Below are 15,548 nucleotides of genomic sequence, written 5' to 3'. Positions count from 1 at the left end.
ATAGTAATATTTCATTCATTGTTTATGAAGTAATTCCGAAGTCGATTTAAGTCAGATTTTTGGTAAATTACTTTTTTTATTATATATTTAAATTTAGAATGATTATTGAGATTTTCCTATTTTTAGTAAAATTATGCTATTAACAATTTTAAGCTATTATAGCTTGGCTTGTAGATTGATTTTCAGTATTATTGGATATGATAATTTTGAATTAAACACAGAGTTATTTTCTCTATGTTTTTGAGCAAATTTCTAATCTTCTTAGAAAACTAGTGTGACGCCCCCAAATTGCGTTTGGGATCGGACGGACATTTGAAGCGTCGAGACATGCAACACAAGGTTACCTGTCCCCGTTCATGACATATAAGATGCCATGTTCCTAACATGCATCTAACATTATGCAATATTCGCAGCGGATAACTTTTTTCTTTAGCAATACTATGCACCAAATTGAAAATATCTTAAATGTTTAAAACACACTTCATACATATAGACCCATTGAGTATATCACAACACTAGTCCAAAATGGTTATGATCCAAAAAGTACTAAAGATGCAACTCCATTGTACAAGTAGTAATTTACGTTAACTACTATATTAACATTGACGTCGCACCGTCGCTTAGTCAACTGTGTCTAGTTGATCAGCTCCTGATTCTCCTTCAGGTCCTGTAACAAGATCTACCATTCGGGGGGAATGGTAGTTGGGACTACCAAAGTGAGATTTGATTACAAATCTCAGTAAGTTAACAAAAAACTTCCACACAAGCTAATGATGCATGGATGACAGTAAAAGTATAAATGTATAATCAAATTCATAAGTAATTAAAGCATAACTTGGCATACAACATAGCATAATTGACATAACTTAAATTGAAATATGAACTGAACTTGACTTGACATGAAATTGATCTGAAACTTGACTTAATATGAAAAATACATACTCTACAGTTGTTGTGGCCTCATGTATTCTACGTGTAAATACATACTCCACAGTTGTTGTGGCCCCATGTATTCTACACAAACTTGACTTAACATGAAAAATACATACTCCACAGTTGTTGTGGCCCCATGTATTCTACGTGTAAATACATACTCCACAGTTGTTGTGGCCCCATGTATTCTACACAAACTTGACTTAGCATGAACTTGTTTTGAAACTTGAATTAACATGAAAAATACATACTCCACAGTTGTTGTGGCCCCATGTATTCTACGTGTCACAATTGCTGTGTCTCACGTAGTGTATGCGTCACAATTGCTGTGACCCCATACATAAGTAATCAAGATGAAACGTGACTGGAATACGAAATGAATGAAGCCCTGACGTAACATAACGTGACTTGAATATAACTTGAAATACATGACCAACTTGAAATAGAAATATTTCGTAACATTGCATAACATATAATAGACAACATATTTAACATGACATACTTACAACAGTGAATATTACATGACTTGACATACATGTAATAGATGGCATACTTAGCATGACGTACTTGTAAGGTACAGTAATACATGACAGAATATATTATGTAACAGATAAAAATTGACGACAGAATAAATTTTGTATAATAGACAATTACGTGATAACTTGGTATGGCATGACATATATGATAACACACATACATACACTGTAGTTCCTTTACTTAGCACACATACACAGTAGACTGCTAGTAAGTTAAAAGCTAACTTACCTCGATCTCCGCGTTTCTTATAAAACTTCAAGTGCGATCACGAGGAACTGTAATTAGTGATTCTAAAAGTTAGAACTAGGGCTGTTCATACGGGCCGGATAAAATCCGGCCCGGCCCGGAACCCGGATAACCGGGTTCCCGGTTATGGATTTCGGCCCGAATTTGATCCGGGCCGAAATCCGCATCTTAAAATCTGTATAAACCCGGGCCGGGTATCCAGATTTAAAATCCGGTTCTGGGTTTTAAACCCGGTACCCGGGTTTTTTGAAAAAATGCATCAAAACCCTACTCGTAACTCACTTTCATTTCTCACGCCGGTCTTCTCTCTCTCTCTCTCTCTCTCTCTCTCTCTCTCTCTCTCTCTCTCTCTCTCTCTCTCTCTCTCTCTCTCTCTCTCTCTCTCTCTCTCTCTCTCTCTCTCACGCCGAAACCCTAGCTTCCTTTGCTATCCGAATCTTCGTCGCTCGTATCGTCGTCTTCATCATCACTCTCCGTCGCTCCATCTCCTTCTCGATTTCTTGGGTCAATGGATTTTATGCTCGTGGATCTGGGTGAGCATGGTGTTGTCGGTTTCTCAGTCTCTTCCCTTTAAAAACGAGGTTCGTGTAGATCATGTTGTTAGTGATTTTATTTGTTGTTTGATACCTATTACCTTTGTTGTTTGTTGTCGATTTTTCTGGACATGAGTGTGTATGCCGTTAGTGATTTCTCTTGCTAGAGATGTTCATTTCGTGAAAGTTAGTTCAGATCTGCTTGTATCCTTGTTTTTAATGGGTTTTTTAGGGTTATATCTGTGCTAGCATCTATTCAAGTTCAGATCTGTAGCAGTTTTTTTAGGGTTTTTTTTTCCTTTTTTTAGTTTGTTGATTTGGATCTATTTTGTTTTCAGTTCTCTGTGTTTTATGCCCATGTACAAGAGTACCCTGTTCTATTTAGAAGTTCTATTATTGATCTGATTTCTGTTTAGAAGTTTGTTCAATTTGTTAGGGCACGGGCACATGTGTGTGTGAGGAAACCCCACTTGAGTCCTGTAATCACAGCCCATACTATCTGAAAGTGATTTCTGTTTAGAACTAACCACTATCTGAAAGTGACCCTTATTTTGATAAAAAGAAGGTGATAAATGAAATTAAAATTAAACTTGGGTTTTTTTTTAATTTTTTATTATTTGGGTCTGTTTTGTTCTATGTTGCCTACTGATTTTGGTGAGACATTTTGTTTATGATACTTATGTGTAGATTAAAGGGTTCAACGATTTTTAACCAAGAACTCTGTTTTTTTTTTTTCATTTTTTTCTTTATCTGTATGCTGCTACTTTTGCCTTCTGCTTTCAAATGTGTTCCAGCTTGTGCACAAAATTCTTGAAGCTTGCGTGTGCCATTTTTTGAGGTCACTTTTATGGTTTGAGAATTGATAATGACAGGTAAAAGCGTATTTCTGGGTTTATTAGGAGAAAACATTTACAGAAGTTGAAGTTGATTGGTTGATTAACTATGTATATATGTAGGTGGGTGCAGGCTGGCTTGCTTCTATAGCTTTTTTCACTTAGCAACAATAAGATCCAAATGCCTGAAACCAAAGTTTGCAACTGAAAATAGAGTGCTTAGTACGTTGGTACCACCTTCTGAGGATTCTTTGGCTTTTCTAGTAACTGCTGTTTCCCATTCATTCATTTTTTATTTTAATCTGGGTTGCAAAAGGTAAGAAATTCTGCTTATATATGTCCAAATTTCGGTGCAAAAGGTATGAAATTCTGCTTATAAACTACTAATTGCTACTGTGCAGGTGTCTGCTGTTTTTTGTTCTCTCTTTGGTGATTTTGAGTTTTTTTTTTTAAGAGGATGTTTGAATGTTTGCTAAGGTACTTGTCCTGTTTCAGTTTGTGTTGGGTTTGACCCAATGTTTTCTTTCTCATTTCTTTTCCTTAATTGGTTTATTTTCTTTATGTTTAATTTGTGGGTTTGAGTCCTGTGATTGTCCTGACAATGTTTTACTATTGTCTTATTTTGTTTTGTTTTCGTCATTAAGTCAGTACTACACTATCTTCAAATGTTAATTAGTATACTTAATATAGATTCCAGCTGTTAGAATTGCCCACTAATAATTGTAATGTGGGACAATGTAGTAGTTTTGTTTACCTTAATATCATTACTGTTGAATTTGCTATTTACTTCTAACTTATAAAATCTTTGACATATTATTGCCAGTGAAATATTCACTTCAACGGAGGTGGCTGCAAGAAGAGCTAAAAAGAGTGGATAGGAGGAAGACACCTTGGATTATAATTTAATATTTCGTAATGTAATTTATAAATAACAAATATTGTAATTCATATATTGTAATTTAATATTTTGTAATATAATGTATAAATAACATAATATAATATGTAGTGGATTGTATTGTAATGCATGCATACTTGCATAGATGAATATTGAAATTTTTTTTGGTTTTACATGCATTTTTTATAAGAAAAAAAATCAGAGCTACATGTGAAAATATTGTACATGCATTTAGGCTTTTATATGGATTTAAAAAAAAAAAAAAAAAAAAAACCAGGTTCAATCCGGAACCCGGAATCCGGTTTTTGAGAAACCCGGATTCATCCGGGTTCCGGCCCGGATTTGAAATCCGGGTTCCGGTTTGGGTATATCCGGATTTCCGGGTTGGAACCCGGATGAACAGGCCTAGTTAGAACTAAATCACTAATAATTTGAAATATGGAAAATACTAACTTAAAGAGTAAAATTTTCATTTTACTCTCTACATGTGGGAAAATGACCGTTTTACCCATAACTTAAGGATTTTGCATACTAACTCCAAAAGTTTCTAAAATTTACATTCCTCATGTAAATTTTGTCCTAAACTTAAATATCAACTCAGAAAAATTTAAAACAAAATACAACTATGAAGAACACACTATGGCCGAAACATCCATAGGCCATTTCCCTTGATTTTTGTTGCAATTCCTTCCAACTTCAAAACTCATGCTTAAACCAAAATTTTGCAACAAACATCTTTCAATCCTAAGTTCAAAACTATGCTTAAAACATCTATTTAGAAAAAGCTAATAATTAACACCAAATTTTTTTGTAAAAAGATCCAAGCACTTGAATCACAAGTTTTGATCTTAAATCAAAACATCTCCAAGAATTTCAAGAATCAAATCTTACTTCTAACATATTCATAATATCATCCTAACATCAACCATGCTTTAAATCATCAAACTAAAGTCACCAAAATCACAAAATAACATTTGGAGTTTTTGGTTTTACACTTAGTCCAAAAACAGAAACTTTTTCCTCAACTAGTTTTGATAAATCTCTTGATCTATGACTTATAAATATATGATCTTCAAACCAAACCATCACATGGTTTAAAAAGATGTCCTAAAACATATATAAGCTTCTAATTCAAGATCACATGGTTAGAAATTAACCAAAATATAAATTTAGCCAAGAATATCCACACTTTGGCTTATTTGAATATCTCTTTGCATAAAATTTCATATCTTTGAAACTAACACCAAATATTTTCAAAATAATAATATAACATGTATATAAGATGCTTAGGATCCTCCAATAAAATTATCAAATTCATTGGAATAGGTTTAGACCACCAAAGAGTTAAACTTTCTCAAAACAGAAACTGTTTTTCTTCTTCCAGTTTCTAAGTTTCTAAATCTAAGAAAATCTTTCATCAAAACCTTTAATCATGCAAAAATCCTCAACCAATAGTCACATATACATATTAACAATACTTCATAAAAATTTCGGACCAATATCTATCCATTAGTTTGGTCAAAAACTCCAAACTATAACATATTCTCCAGTTTATCTCCCAGAATGACCTTTTTATAGTTTACACAATATTTGACTGACCAAATGATCTTCAAATGGGGCAAATAAGATATCCATGTAAACTAGACTAAAAAAGGAACAACTTATATGAAGGAGACTTTATGATAAAACACTTACAAAAGGTTCGAAATAGGTGTGCAAAAGACCTCCTAAAAGCTGTCCGAGAGAGAGTGTTTGATATTCTTTCAATGGAAAGTGTAAATGAAGATAATTTCGTGGGGAGAGGTGGCTGGAGATGCTTATGGATGAGATATGGAAGAGATGAGACTGGAGTTGAGAGTTGAGTGTAGTTTTCTCCTACCCAAAATATCTATAAAAGATTATCTCATAATATTCTATCCAATAGTATCTACAAAAAATCAACTTAAGATATTTTTATCTAATAATATCTATAAAAATCAACTCAAAATATTTTTACCCAATAATATTCATGAAAATTACCTCAAGATATTTCTTTTTATCCAATAATATCTACAGTTTTGAACAGACGTTTTGTCCGAAAATATGAAAAAATGTTATTACACCATAAGACTTTAAATAACCCTCCGAGTCTAATGACACAAACCATAATACATTTTGACACTTCTAACTATCTCCAATAATCAAAAACACACTTTTGATACCATAATAAATAATAATACTAACTATATAGTTAGACAAAAACCTATACAATTAATGGATTCGTAAAAACTTATGGAGTTTTCACGAGGTTCCTAAAGTTAATAGAAATTTCATAATTGAATTTCTAGCGGGCTGTTATAACTAGCATATAAAATAATTTGTCATGATAATATGAGAAAAAAATAGTGACATGTGCTGAAGCTAGAAGACCTAAATGTGAGGAACTCAATCCGCTCACAGAGGTAAAAGAGGTCAAAACACACATTTAGGTCTTCGTTTGGTGTCACTTCTTTGTTGGCGCATAGAGCATGATGATGGGAGAGTGTGATACTTTTATGACCAAAAAGTGGTCGATCAAATACCTTGCGACCTAAACGAGAAAGGGCAAAAAGAATTTTATAAGCTAACCCTAGGATATCTATCCCATCTAGGCCATCCAAAAAGAGTGACACGCAAGTAACAGTGGCCAATCTTAGCCACTCAAGATGAGGACTTAGGGTGGTCCTTTTTTTTTTTTTTCTCTAAATAATTTGCTGTTATTATTTAAAATTTTAAGAAACTCTTATTTATTTTTAATATAAATGTTTTATTTTTGTGCAAAACATTGTTAAGTAAACTGCCAAATATTATGTCACATCAATGTTTTTAAGGATCTAATGATAAAAGGAAAATACTAGTTTCACATAGGATGATATCCTCTACCGAATTATTTATTTATTTATATTAAGTAAGTATTTTTAAATAAATATTTTTTTATTTTAAAAAAATGTCTAAATAGTTTCTTAAAAGGTGAAAGAAAAAAAAAATTTTAAAAAATAATTTAACTGATCGATGGAAGATTTCGATAAATCATCTATGGACGTAGCAACGTCCAATGATAAAATCTTGAGTTTTAATAAAAGAATTAAATACCATGATTCTTAATATTTAACTGTTATTTATTATTTTATTATTATTTTTTACATATTTTTTTATTATTATTTATTTTTTTTATCATTATTTAATATTTTATTATTATTTTTTATTATTATTTATAATTTTTCTCAATACTTTTCACTGCTTAAACAAAGTAGGAGTAAAAAGTTTCATTTAAAAACAAAAGCATAATTTAATTTAAGAGAAGTAATATTTATAATTATAGAATGTAAAAATACAACGTAATTTTTATTTTTAAATAAATAAATAATAATTTTTTATAAAAAATTAATTTTTTAATAACAAACTCAATTTTAAAAAAATTACGACAGTTGTACAGTGCATACTCATACTTATAAGTAACATTATTATTAATTTAATTTCTAACGTTGTTCTCATCCGCCAATACGTATCTGACACGTGTTCATCAGTCTTAAACCCTAAGCGTCCAAACCCTTCTTCTTCTTCACCAGAGAGAAAACAGAGAGAGGGAGGGCACGGTGATGGAGACTTTAAGCGAAGAAGCCGGGCTCGAAGCCCTGCGGCTTCTGGTAGCGACGGAACCACCGGTTTGGCTGGCGCCGAGCCCCGCCCTTTCCCAAACGACTCGAGCTGCCTCGGAGCACCTATTCGCCTCGCTCAATCCCTTCGCTCCCAAGTCGCCCTTTGACAAGCTCTTGACTGAAGGGTTCGACGCCGAGCAGATATGGCAGCAAATCGACCTGCAAGCCAACTCTCTTTTGCCGACACTCCGCCGCGAGGTCAAGCGCTTCGAGAAGAGCCCGGAGGTGATCTCGAAACTCAGTAAGGTTTTGGTAGTTGAAAAGAAGGATTCTAAAGGGGGAAATAATGTTGTAGAAAAGGAAGTTGAAGACATTGATGAGGATTTGGATGATTTTGATGAGCAATTGGATGAAGAGGAGGAAGAGGAATCGGATGAGGAGAGGGACAGTGAGGGTGAAGAAGAGGCCGGGAAAGGTGGAGGTGCTGGGGTTGAGGATAAGTTCTTGAAGATAAAGGAATTAGAGGAATTTTTGGATGAGGATGAGGCTAGGGAATATGGATTGAAAAAGAAAGACAAGAAGGGGGAGCAGAAATTTGATGAAAATGAAGATGAGGATGATGAAGGCGAAGACGAAGACGAAGAAGATGATGAAGATGACGAGGTGCGGTTTTTTTTTTTTTTTTTTTAATTTTATTAGCCAGTTTAAGATGCATATGGTTTTGAATTTGGTCTCGGTGGTGCTCTTTGTTTACTTGATTAGATGATATTTTTGGGGGGGTTTCTAACTAATTGCGATTTTTTTCTTTTAGCTCGGACATTTTGGGCTTGGTGATGAAGAAGATGCGGACAAGTTGGCAAGGTGCTACTTTGGTTTTGGCTATGTTGTTCTTGTTATATTTTTCATTTATCATCATTGGTGGTAACAAACGGCTCCAATTCATTTTAGTCATACTTTAGAAAACTTTGCATCTTCGCTGTTTGGAATATAATTGAGAACGCAAATTCTATTTCTATGACCATGAATGCATGAATATATGGTTTCTGTTGAGCTATATATTTACTATCATTTTCGTGCGCGGGAGTGTACTTTGAAAATCCTAGATCATAGATTCTATTTTCTCGACCGCATTTAAAAAATCTAAATTGATTGTCTTAGCATGCCTTTTTCCGGGCTTTCATGTGCATACCTTGTTTTTCAGTTATGAAGACTTTTTTGGAGCTAAGAAAGGAAAGGTTCCGAAACAGAAACCAGAATTGAATTCTGAATCAGAAGATTCGGACATGGGTAGTGAACAAGAAGATGCTGAGGCAGTTGAAAATGAGGTGCTATTTAGTCTATATGCTCTTTGAAGTTCAAATGAAATATATGGACACCTTGTTTAGTTGCTGTTAAATCTCAACTGATTGCTAGTTGCTGTTATAATGAACCTGATTTAATAGTATTTTATTAATTGAAGCAAGAGACTGTTTCCACCCATGAAAAAGAACTCGAGAAGCTTCGATCCAAAATAGGGCAGATGGAGAAAGCAAACCTGGAGCCAAAAGCTTGGACCATGCAGGGAGAGGTAATATTATCATTCTGAGATTTTATTGGTAGATAAAAACTTGCATGGATTGCAATTGAAGTAATTGTAGATATGACTCAACTCCTAACATCTAAGTATGGATTCCATATTTTCCTGTGACTTATAATAACAGATAACTGCTGCAAAAAGGCCATTAAACAGTGCGCTAGAAGTTGATCTGGATTTTGAGCACAATGTAAGACCTGCCCCTGTCATCACAGAGGAGGTTACATCCTCACTTGAAGATATGATAAAGAAAAGGATCCTTGAGGTAGACTCCACTTGTTTAGCAGATATCAGTCTGAGCTCACGAGTATATAAACAATTATTTTTTTATCTTGGCATTAGAGAATGATCAAGGGAAATCAAAAGATATTGATCACTGTGGCTTTCATCTCTTTGGATTCCTAATTAGCAACAATCTTGCTATGACATTCATAGGGGCTGTTTGATGACGTCCATAAGGCTTTTATGTTGCCCTCCAAAGCATCTAAAGAAATTAAAGAGTTGGTAAGCATTATATACTGAGATTTAGCCAATTTTGAGATTTTAATTCCTATCCAGTTTCTATTATCATGATAGAAAATTATTTAAGCATTTCCCATGTTCATATATGCAGGATGAGAATAAGAGCAAGAAGGGTCTTGGTGAAATTTATGAGGTTTGTATTTCCTGACATCATGCATCATGGGATTTACAAATGCAGATTGATGTTTTTCTTTGTGACATTTTGTCATGAATTTAATAACGAAGTTTATTCTTCCTACAATTACTTAAGAATTGATGATCTGTTACTTCAATTACTTGCAGGAAGAATATGTTCAGAAGACAGATATGACTTCTGCTCCATTGTCATTCAAGGATGAAAAAAAGAAAGAGGTGCAAGTCTTTCTACATTTCCTTTTTATTTTTTTTCATCATTATATCTTGTGTCTGTAAGATAATTTTTTATCGCCATCAAAAAAAATATCTTGTGTCCGTATGATGGTTTTTGGAAGACTATGACTTTGGAACATACGATTTAACAGTGTTTTTTTCCTCCTCCCATACTTGACTTGTGAAAGGTGTTTTATATGCTCAACCTTGTCATTACCTTTGATCAGGCAAGCGTGTTGTTCAAGAAACTTTGCTTAAAGCTGGACGCTCTTTCTCATTTCCACTTCACACCAAAACCTGTATGCTTCACAATCTCAAATCATTATGATGAACATATCATTTTGCATACTGTATCATGAACATTTTGTCTCTTTTTTTTTTTTCAATGATTTGTTTTGGACAGGTTATAGAGGACATGATCATACAAACAAATGTCCCTGCACTTGCAATGGAAGAGGTAAAGAATATGACAATATGTTGCCTCCAGTAGATTTTCTTTCTGTTTTTTTAAAGGATTACTTATTTGAATAAATGTCTTCCATGTCCAGATTGCACCCGTGGCAGTCTCAGATGCAGCTATGCTTGCCCCTGAGGAAGTTTTCACTGGCAAAGGTGACATTAAAGAAGAAGTTGAGCTTACGCAGGCAGACAGGAAGAGGAGGAGAGCTAAAAAGAAACGGAAGTTTAAAGGTTAGCTTGGATAAGTACATTCTTTTTATGGCTTTTGGAATGCTAAACGCCAATATTTTCTCCCTTTGTTTGGTCAAATGCTATCTTGGAGTACTCACTGGCCTTATAGTGCCAATTTAAACGTCTCTGTTTATCGCATTGTGTTGGCCTTTCTATTTCATATACCCCTTTCCATGTAAGTTATTTATTTCTGGGAAACATGGTTACAGCCAAAGCAGTTAAACTGACTGCCAAGAAGGCACGAGACAGCACCTCCGTAAACCATGATCATGGTAACCTTTATTTCTCTCTCTGATTCGATTACTTATCATCAAGGGAATTAATCAAATACCACCCCTTACCCTCAAACTTTTTTGAACTTGCAGGCAAAGAAGAATAATGAGATCTGTTAGATGATCAAAATAGGCCAGGGGCTCCTCATTGACCTTCCTACTAAGATTGTGGTTGCGACTAAAAGGACAGCTAAGAGGAGAGAGAGCCAGGAAAGAGGGAGGGGGATGCCTTCTTTTTATGATCTCCTTTCCTCAGTCCTACCTTCGCCTTGTGACTTCTGATGGATGTGAAAAGAAACCCGTTTGAAAGAGAATGGAAAAGAATGAAGCATCATATTGTTCAAACGCAACTCCACTTCGTTTCATTTGTCGGACTTAACTTATACATAAATTTTGTCATGTAATTTAATCTCAAGTCTTTTTTGTTCCTTAGTGCATGCCTATCCTATTGAACAAACGTATCGTTTCATGTTCAGTCAAATTCTTTTATTCAGCTCGTGTTATTTCCGTGGAAGCAAGTTCATTGTTTAGGATGGATTTATAAGCTTTGTGCGCGGGTGAATAGAGATTGCTTTGGTGCTTTCTAGCCCCTTCCAATTGATTACACATTGGATGCAACTAACAGCAGTTTAGGAGCTAGGATTGCAAGTGGAGTTGCCTTTGTTATGTTAGAGATCCTTTGATGTGGTAAATCACTCTAGTTTTATATGTGTAAAGCAAAGTTCCAACACCAGAGACTAAAAACAGGAGCAGGATATTTATAGCCTCCCCCCTTCCAGCAACATCCTCGAAATCTCCCAAAACATCTTCATTCATTTGATGACATAAAGAGCCTGGTTTGCTTCCACTAGTTAGTAACAATTGCACCCTTACAATTCAAGGTTACCTATCCTCCTGTACATTTTCTAGCCTATGCATATTATTCAAATATGTTCAAAATATTACAATTGCTAGAATCCATCTTGAATTCTGATAATAAATAAATGAATAAGATGAGAACAGTGGAACCCAAATCTGGACTTGTGTATCTATGATGTAGCTGACATAACATCATCACCAACAAAAGAGACATAAATAACATCGAAATCAAAACTTATTGATTCTCATTCTTGCTATTTTATAAGGCAAAAGGATTAAAACTGTTTTGAGAGCTGGATGTGTCTTTCTTTCAATCCCTCTACCTTCAACAGAAAATTGAAAATCGGAGATGTTAGGACCGTCCAAATTTTGTTGTTCTATTTATTCAAGTTTTCTTCTAGCCTTTCTATTGCTGCACTGACACCACTCTTTGCTTCTCCCCTTTGATTTGAACCAAGATGAGCGGCCTCATTCACTTCATTTGCTTTCTTTATAAGCTTCAGCTGGAGCCAACCTGTCACATAATGCATTCTTTTAAATGAAAGTTCAATACTTCCCAAGGAACTCATGCTGCAATATATTCTACTTGCTCAAGTAACAAGAGGGCTTAAGCCACTGAGATTCATTTAAGGACCACAATTATGATTATCTTGGAAATTATGATAAGATGACTGAGGCAACTCCAGCAGCTCGTCTTAAATTATTGTGTTCTAACAGCATCGACATTTTCAATTAGCTGTTATATTGAAACTGTAATTTGAAGGCTCAATAATAACATAGGCAACAAATCTATTACCAAGAGGGAAACAAATTGCTGCTCCCAGAGCTGAACCCAGAGCAACATTCCTTGCACGCCAAACGAGTGACCCTGGCACTAATATGAAAGAGATAGAGCAGTTAATTACAGTTGACCTCAAATAAACAAAATAATATATGCTAACAAAGAAAATTATTTTAGGTGCTATAGGTGACTAAAATTTGAAAACTCAATTTTGGTAAGTCAATACATCTGATATATGAGTTTCTGACTTCTTACTAATTAGACCAAATACTGCAGCAGTGGCTGAACCAGCTCCAACAACATTGAAAACGTCATGCACACCTCGTTTCTCTGCAAGCAAATTCTGTAAATTGTAGAATGCAGCAGTGAACATTCCAAGGCGTACTCCACCAACTATTGAGCCACGTGTGACTCGGATAAACCTCTTCTCCATTGCATCTCTCATCAATCGGTACTGCTCACGCTTGTCTGGTGTGCTCCCTAGCTTCAACATCACTTCTGCATCCTTGCTCTGCCAAACCAATGCAAAGCCATAATAAAGTTATCATAGTTGATCTCAATATGTTCGACAAAATGGAAGCTACTAGGATTGAACAGAAAAGTTAATTATCTGGCAACAGTTAAAATCATAAAATAGTGGAAAATTTATTGAGGGGGATTAAAATGTTAAGCCCAAAACAAGTAAGTAATTCAGAAGTGATCTGCTAAGCCCAAAACAAGAGGGCTGGAGTTAAAGGAAGTAATTCAGAAGTGATCTGCTAGCAACAAAAGATGGTGAAAGAATTGAACGAATATGGAGGGCCATCTTCTGAAATACATCCATATAAGTAAATTTTTAATCAGTTTGCATAAATTGCCATATCATGTATCAAAGTCGCTGCAAGAACATCCTTAACACCCATCATTTCTAGGAATGCTGCTACAAAGAAAGCACATATATTCCTTAAGAGAGAAGAAGATCTGGCCTAGCTCCTTGCGTTGTTAAAGCGTGTACCCAAATGCAAGCCATAACTTTCCAGTAGCCATCCTGCCTATTATTGACACATAAAATACAGCAAACATAACTCATAACACCTCCCAGTATTGGTTGGAGCAAAAGGTAAAAAGATACCAAACATACCTGTATACTAGTTTATATTTTAAACTCAAAAGGTTAGTATGCAAAATGTTCAACTCATAAACTTCAGCAGGTTAATTAGTTCTTGCAAGATTAGCATGTGAAAGTCTGCTCAACCATTTTATTCCAACTCATCTTCAATCCTCTCATCATTCCTCAAAAATAATTTGCGCCCAAGAGAATTAAAATGGAATTTAAGATGTGTAAGTTAATCAAACACGTTCATGCATGAGAAACATCGCAAGCAGGATTTTGAGTACAAAACTTACAACAGAAGCAGCTGCCTCCTTACTACCTCCATATAGCATGCCTGCAAACACTCCAATGACAGTTGCTGTGCCCCAATTGACAGTTCCAGCCATCCTTTGAGTATTCTGATGGAGTAGAAGACGAGATTAGTCAATAGCAATTAGACACAATCATATATTACATTACTTACAGATTTAAAGGCATCTATGTAAATATCAAGAACCGAAAAATAGAGAGCCTCTACATGGTCCCGCTCCCCTAGAGATCCCTCGTATATATAAAGACCGACTCCCTAGACCTCCTTAAGCTTTAAGAAAAGAGCAATATCTTAGTTTAAGTGTTATTCAATTTGGTCTTCACAGACACTTAAATTTCTTGTTCTCCCTACATATTTGTTAACATTTTTTCAAGGTATCATTCCCCAGTTCAAATTACTTGCACACGGAAGCTAAAGAATGATAAAGATACTAGAAAAGCCCACCAACCTTGATCTACAAATGAATACTGAGAACACCACCGAAAATGAGGCAAATTTGCAAGCAAAACAACAGAGCTAAGGTTTCTAGGTTCAATTTTTGAATTTGAAATCACCCTTCGCACAAATAACTTTTTTTTGTGCCGTAAGTTCAGCTTCACACGAATATCATATTGGTAAACGGATAAATTCCTAAATTAAAATCAGAGTTTAATTGAGGGTTTAACTCAATCATGACATTTGCTAAGTTTAGCAGCAAAATGAGACAAATGATTTTTTTTTTTTTTTGATAAATTAATGAGACAAATGAAAGTTATCAAAGAATATCTTACATTTGAGACGGTCTCCTCAGATTCTTCTAGAGTTTCCATGATTGGCGGGTTACTACACAAACTCTCAAAAGATGAATTCTCAGTTGAAGTCCTAACGAACTATTTGGCCACCAAGAATTTAAGTAAAGCCCGTGCCTCTTTTCTGCAGTCCTGACAATGAAAAACTGAAATGATCGAAGTGTTGAGTTTCCCTCAGTTTCTCGGCAACCAAACAGACGGCTATTGATACACGATGGGAGTGCTAGATGTGCTTCTCTACTGTTCTGCAATTGCGGTTCTGCCGAGTAGGCGACACCGTTACACCGTAGAAGTAAAATGATCGAATTGCTAGCCTTTTACCTCAACTAATAAAGGAAAATGATACTAATAAATGACTAGTTTTAGTAGCGTTTTACCATCTTTTATATAAAATAGATGATATTTTTAATTTTAAATTGGGTAAAATATCTTTAAAAATAATTAAATAAATAAAAAATTTATATAAAAAATGATTTTTAATAAGTTCAAGTTTGTTTTCTCATCGCATTCCATCTAATTATTATAATTTTTCTAAACTTACAAAAAAATATAAAAAATATTTCAACTTTTTCAAATATCAAAACAAAAAATAATATTAAAAATTTATATCTAACAATATTTTATTCAACTTTCATCTCATCTTATCTCATCGCATCTCATATGTATAACTAAAAGAGTCCTAAATCATTTCTTAATATAATACTATATATTTAAAAATT

General features: G+C 34.4%; 2 protein-coding genes across 2 annotated transcripts; one reads left to right on the top strand and one right to left on the bottom strand.

Moving 5' to 3' along the window:
- Positions 1-7,544: 7,544 nt before the first annotated feature.
- Positions 7,545-11,492, top strand: LOC122281503 (U3 small nucleolar ribonucleoprotein protein MPP10). Its single transcript, XM_043093029.1, has 13 exons — positions 7,545-8,257; positions 8,406-8,455; positions 8,796-8,919; positions 9,054-9,161; positions 9,295-9,432; positions 9,603-9,671; positions 9,781-9,822; positions 9,972-10,040; positions 10,265-10,336; positions 10,441-10,494; positions 10,586-10,727; positions 10,937-10,999; positions 11,093-11,492. Exons 1-13 carry the CDS (start codon positions 7,595-7,597, stop codon positions 11,104-11,106), a joined length of 1,608 nt encoding a protein of 535 aa, XP_042948963.1. The 5' UTR covers positions 7,545-7,594; the 3' UTR covers positions 11,107-11,492.
- Positions 11,493-11,874: 382 nt separating this feature from the next.
- LOC122281504 lies at positions 11,875-15,145 on the bottom strand. Its single transcript, XM_043093030.1, has 5 exons — positions 14,812-15,145; positions 14,025-14,129; positions 12,894-13,149; positions 12,654-12,731; positions 11,875-12,371 (listed from the first exon to the last, which is right to left on the bottom strand). The coding sequence occupies exons 1-5, from the start codon at positions 14,848-14,850 to the stop codon at positions 12,235-12,237; spliced, it is 615 nt and encodes a 204-aa protein (XP_042948964.1). The 5' UTR covers positions 14,851-15,145; the 3' UTR covers positions 11,875-12,234.
- Positions 15,146-15,548: the final 403 nt, after the last annotated feature.

The sequence above is a fragment of the Carya illinoinensis genome, chromosome 11, assembly GCF_018687715.1.
Source record: "Carya illinoinensis cultivar Pawnee chromosome 11, C.illinoinensisPawnee_v1, whole genome shotgun sequence".
NCBI classification, from domain to species: Eukaryota; Viridiplantae; Streptophyta; class Magnoliopsida; order Fagales; family Juglandaceae; genus Carya; species Carya illinoinensis.
Note: the sequence above shows the minus strand (reverse complement) of the source record. Positions and strands in the feature narration are given on the sequence as shown.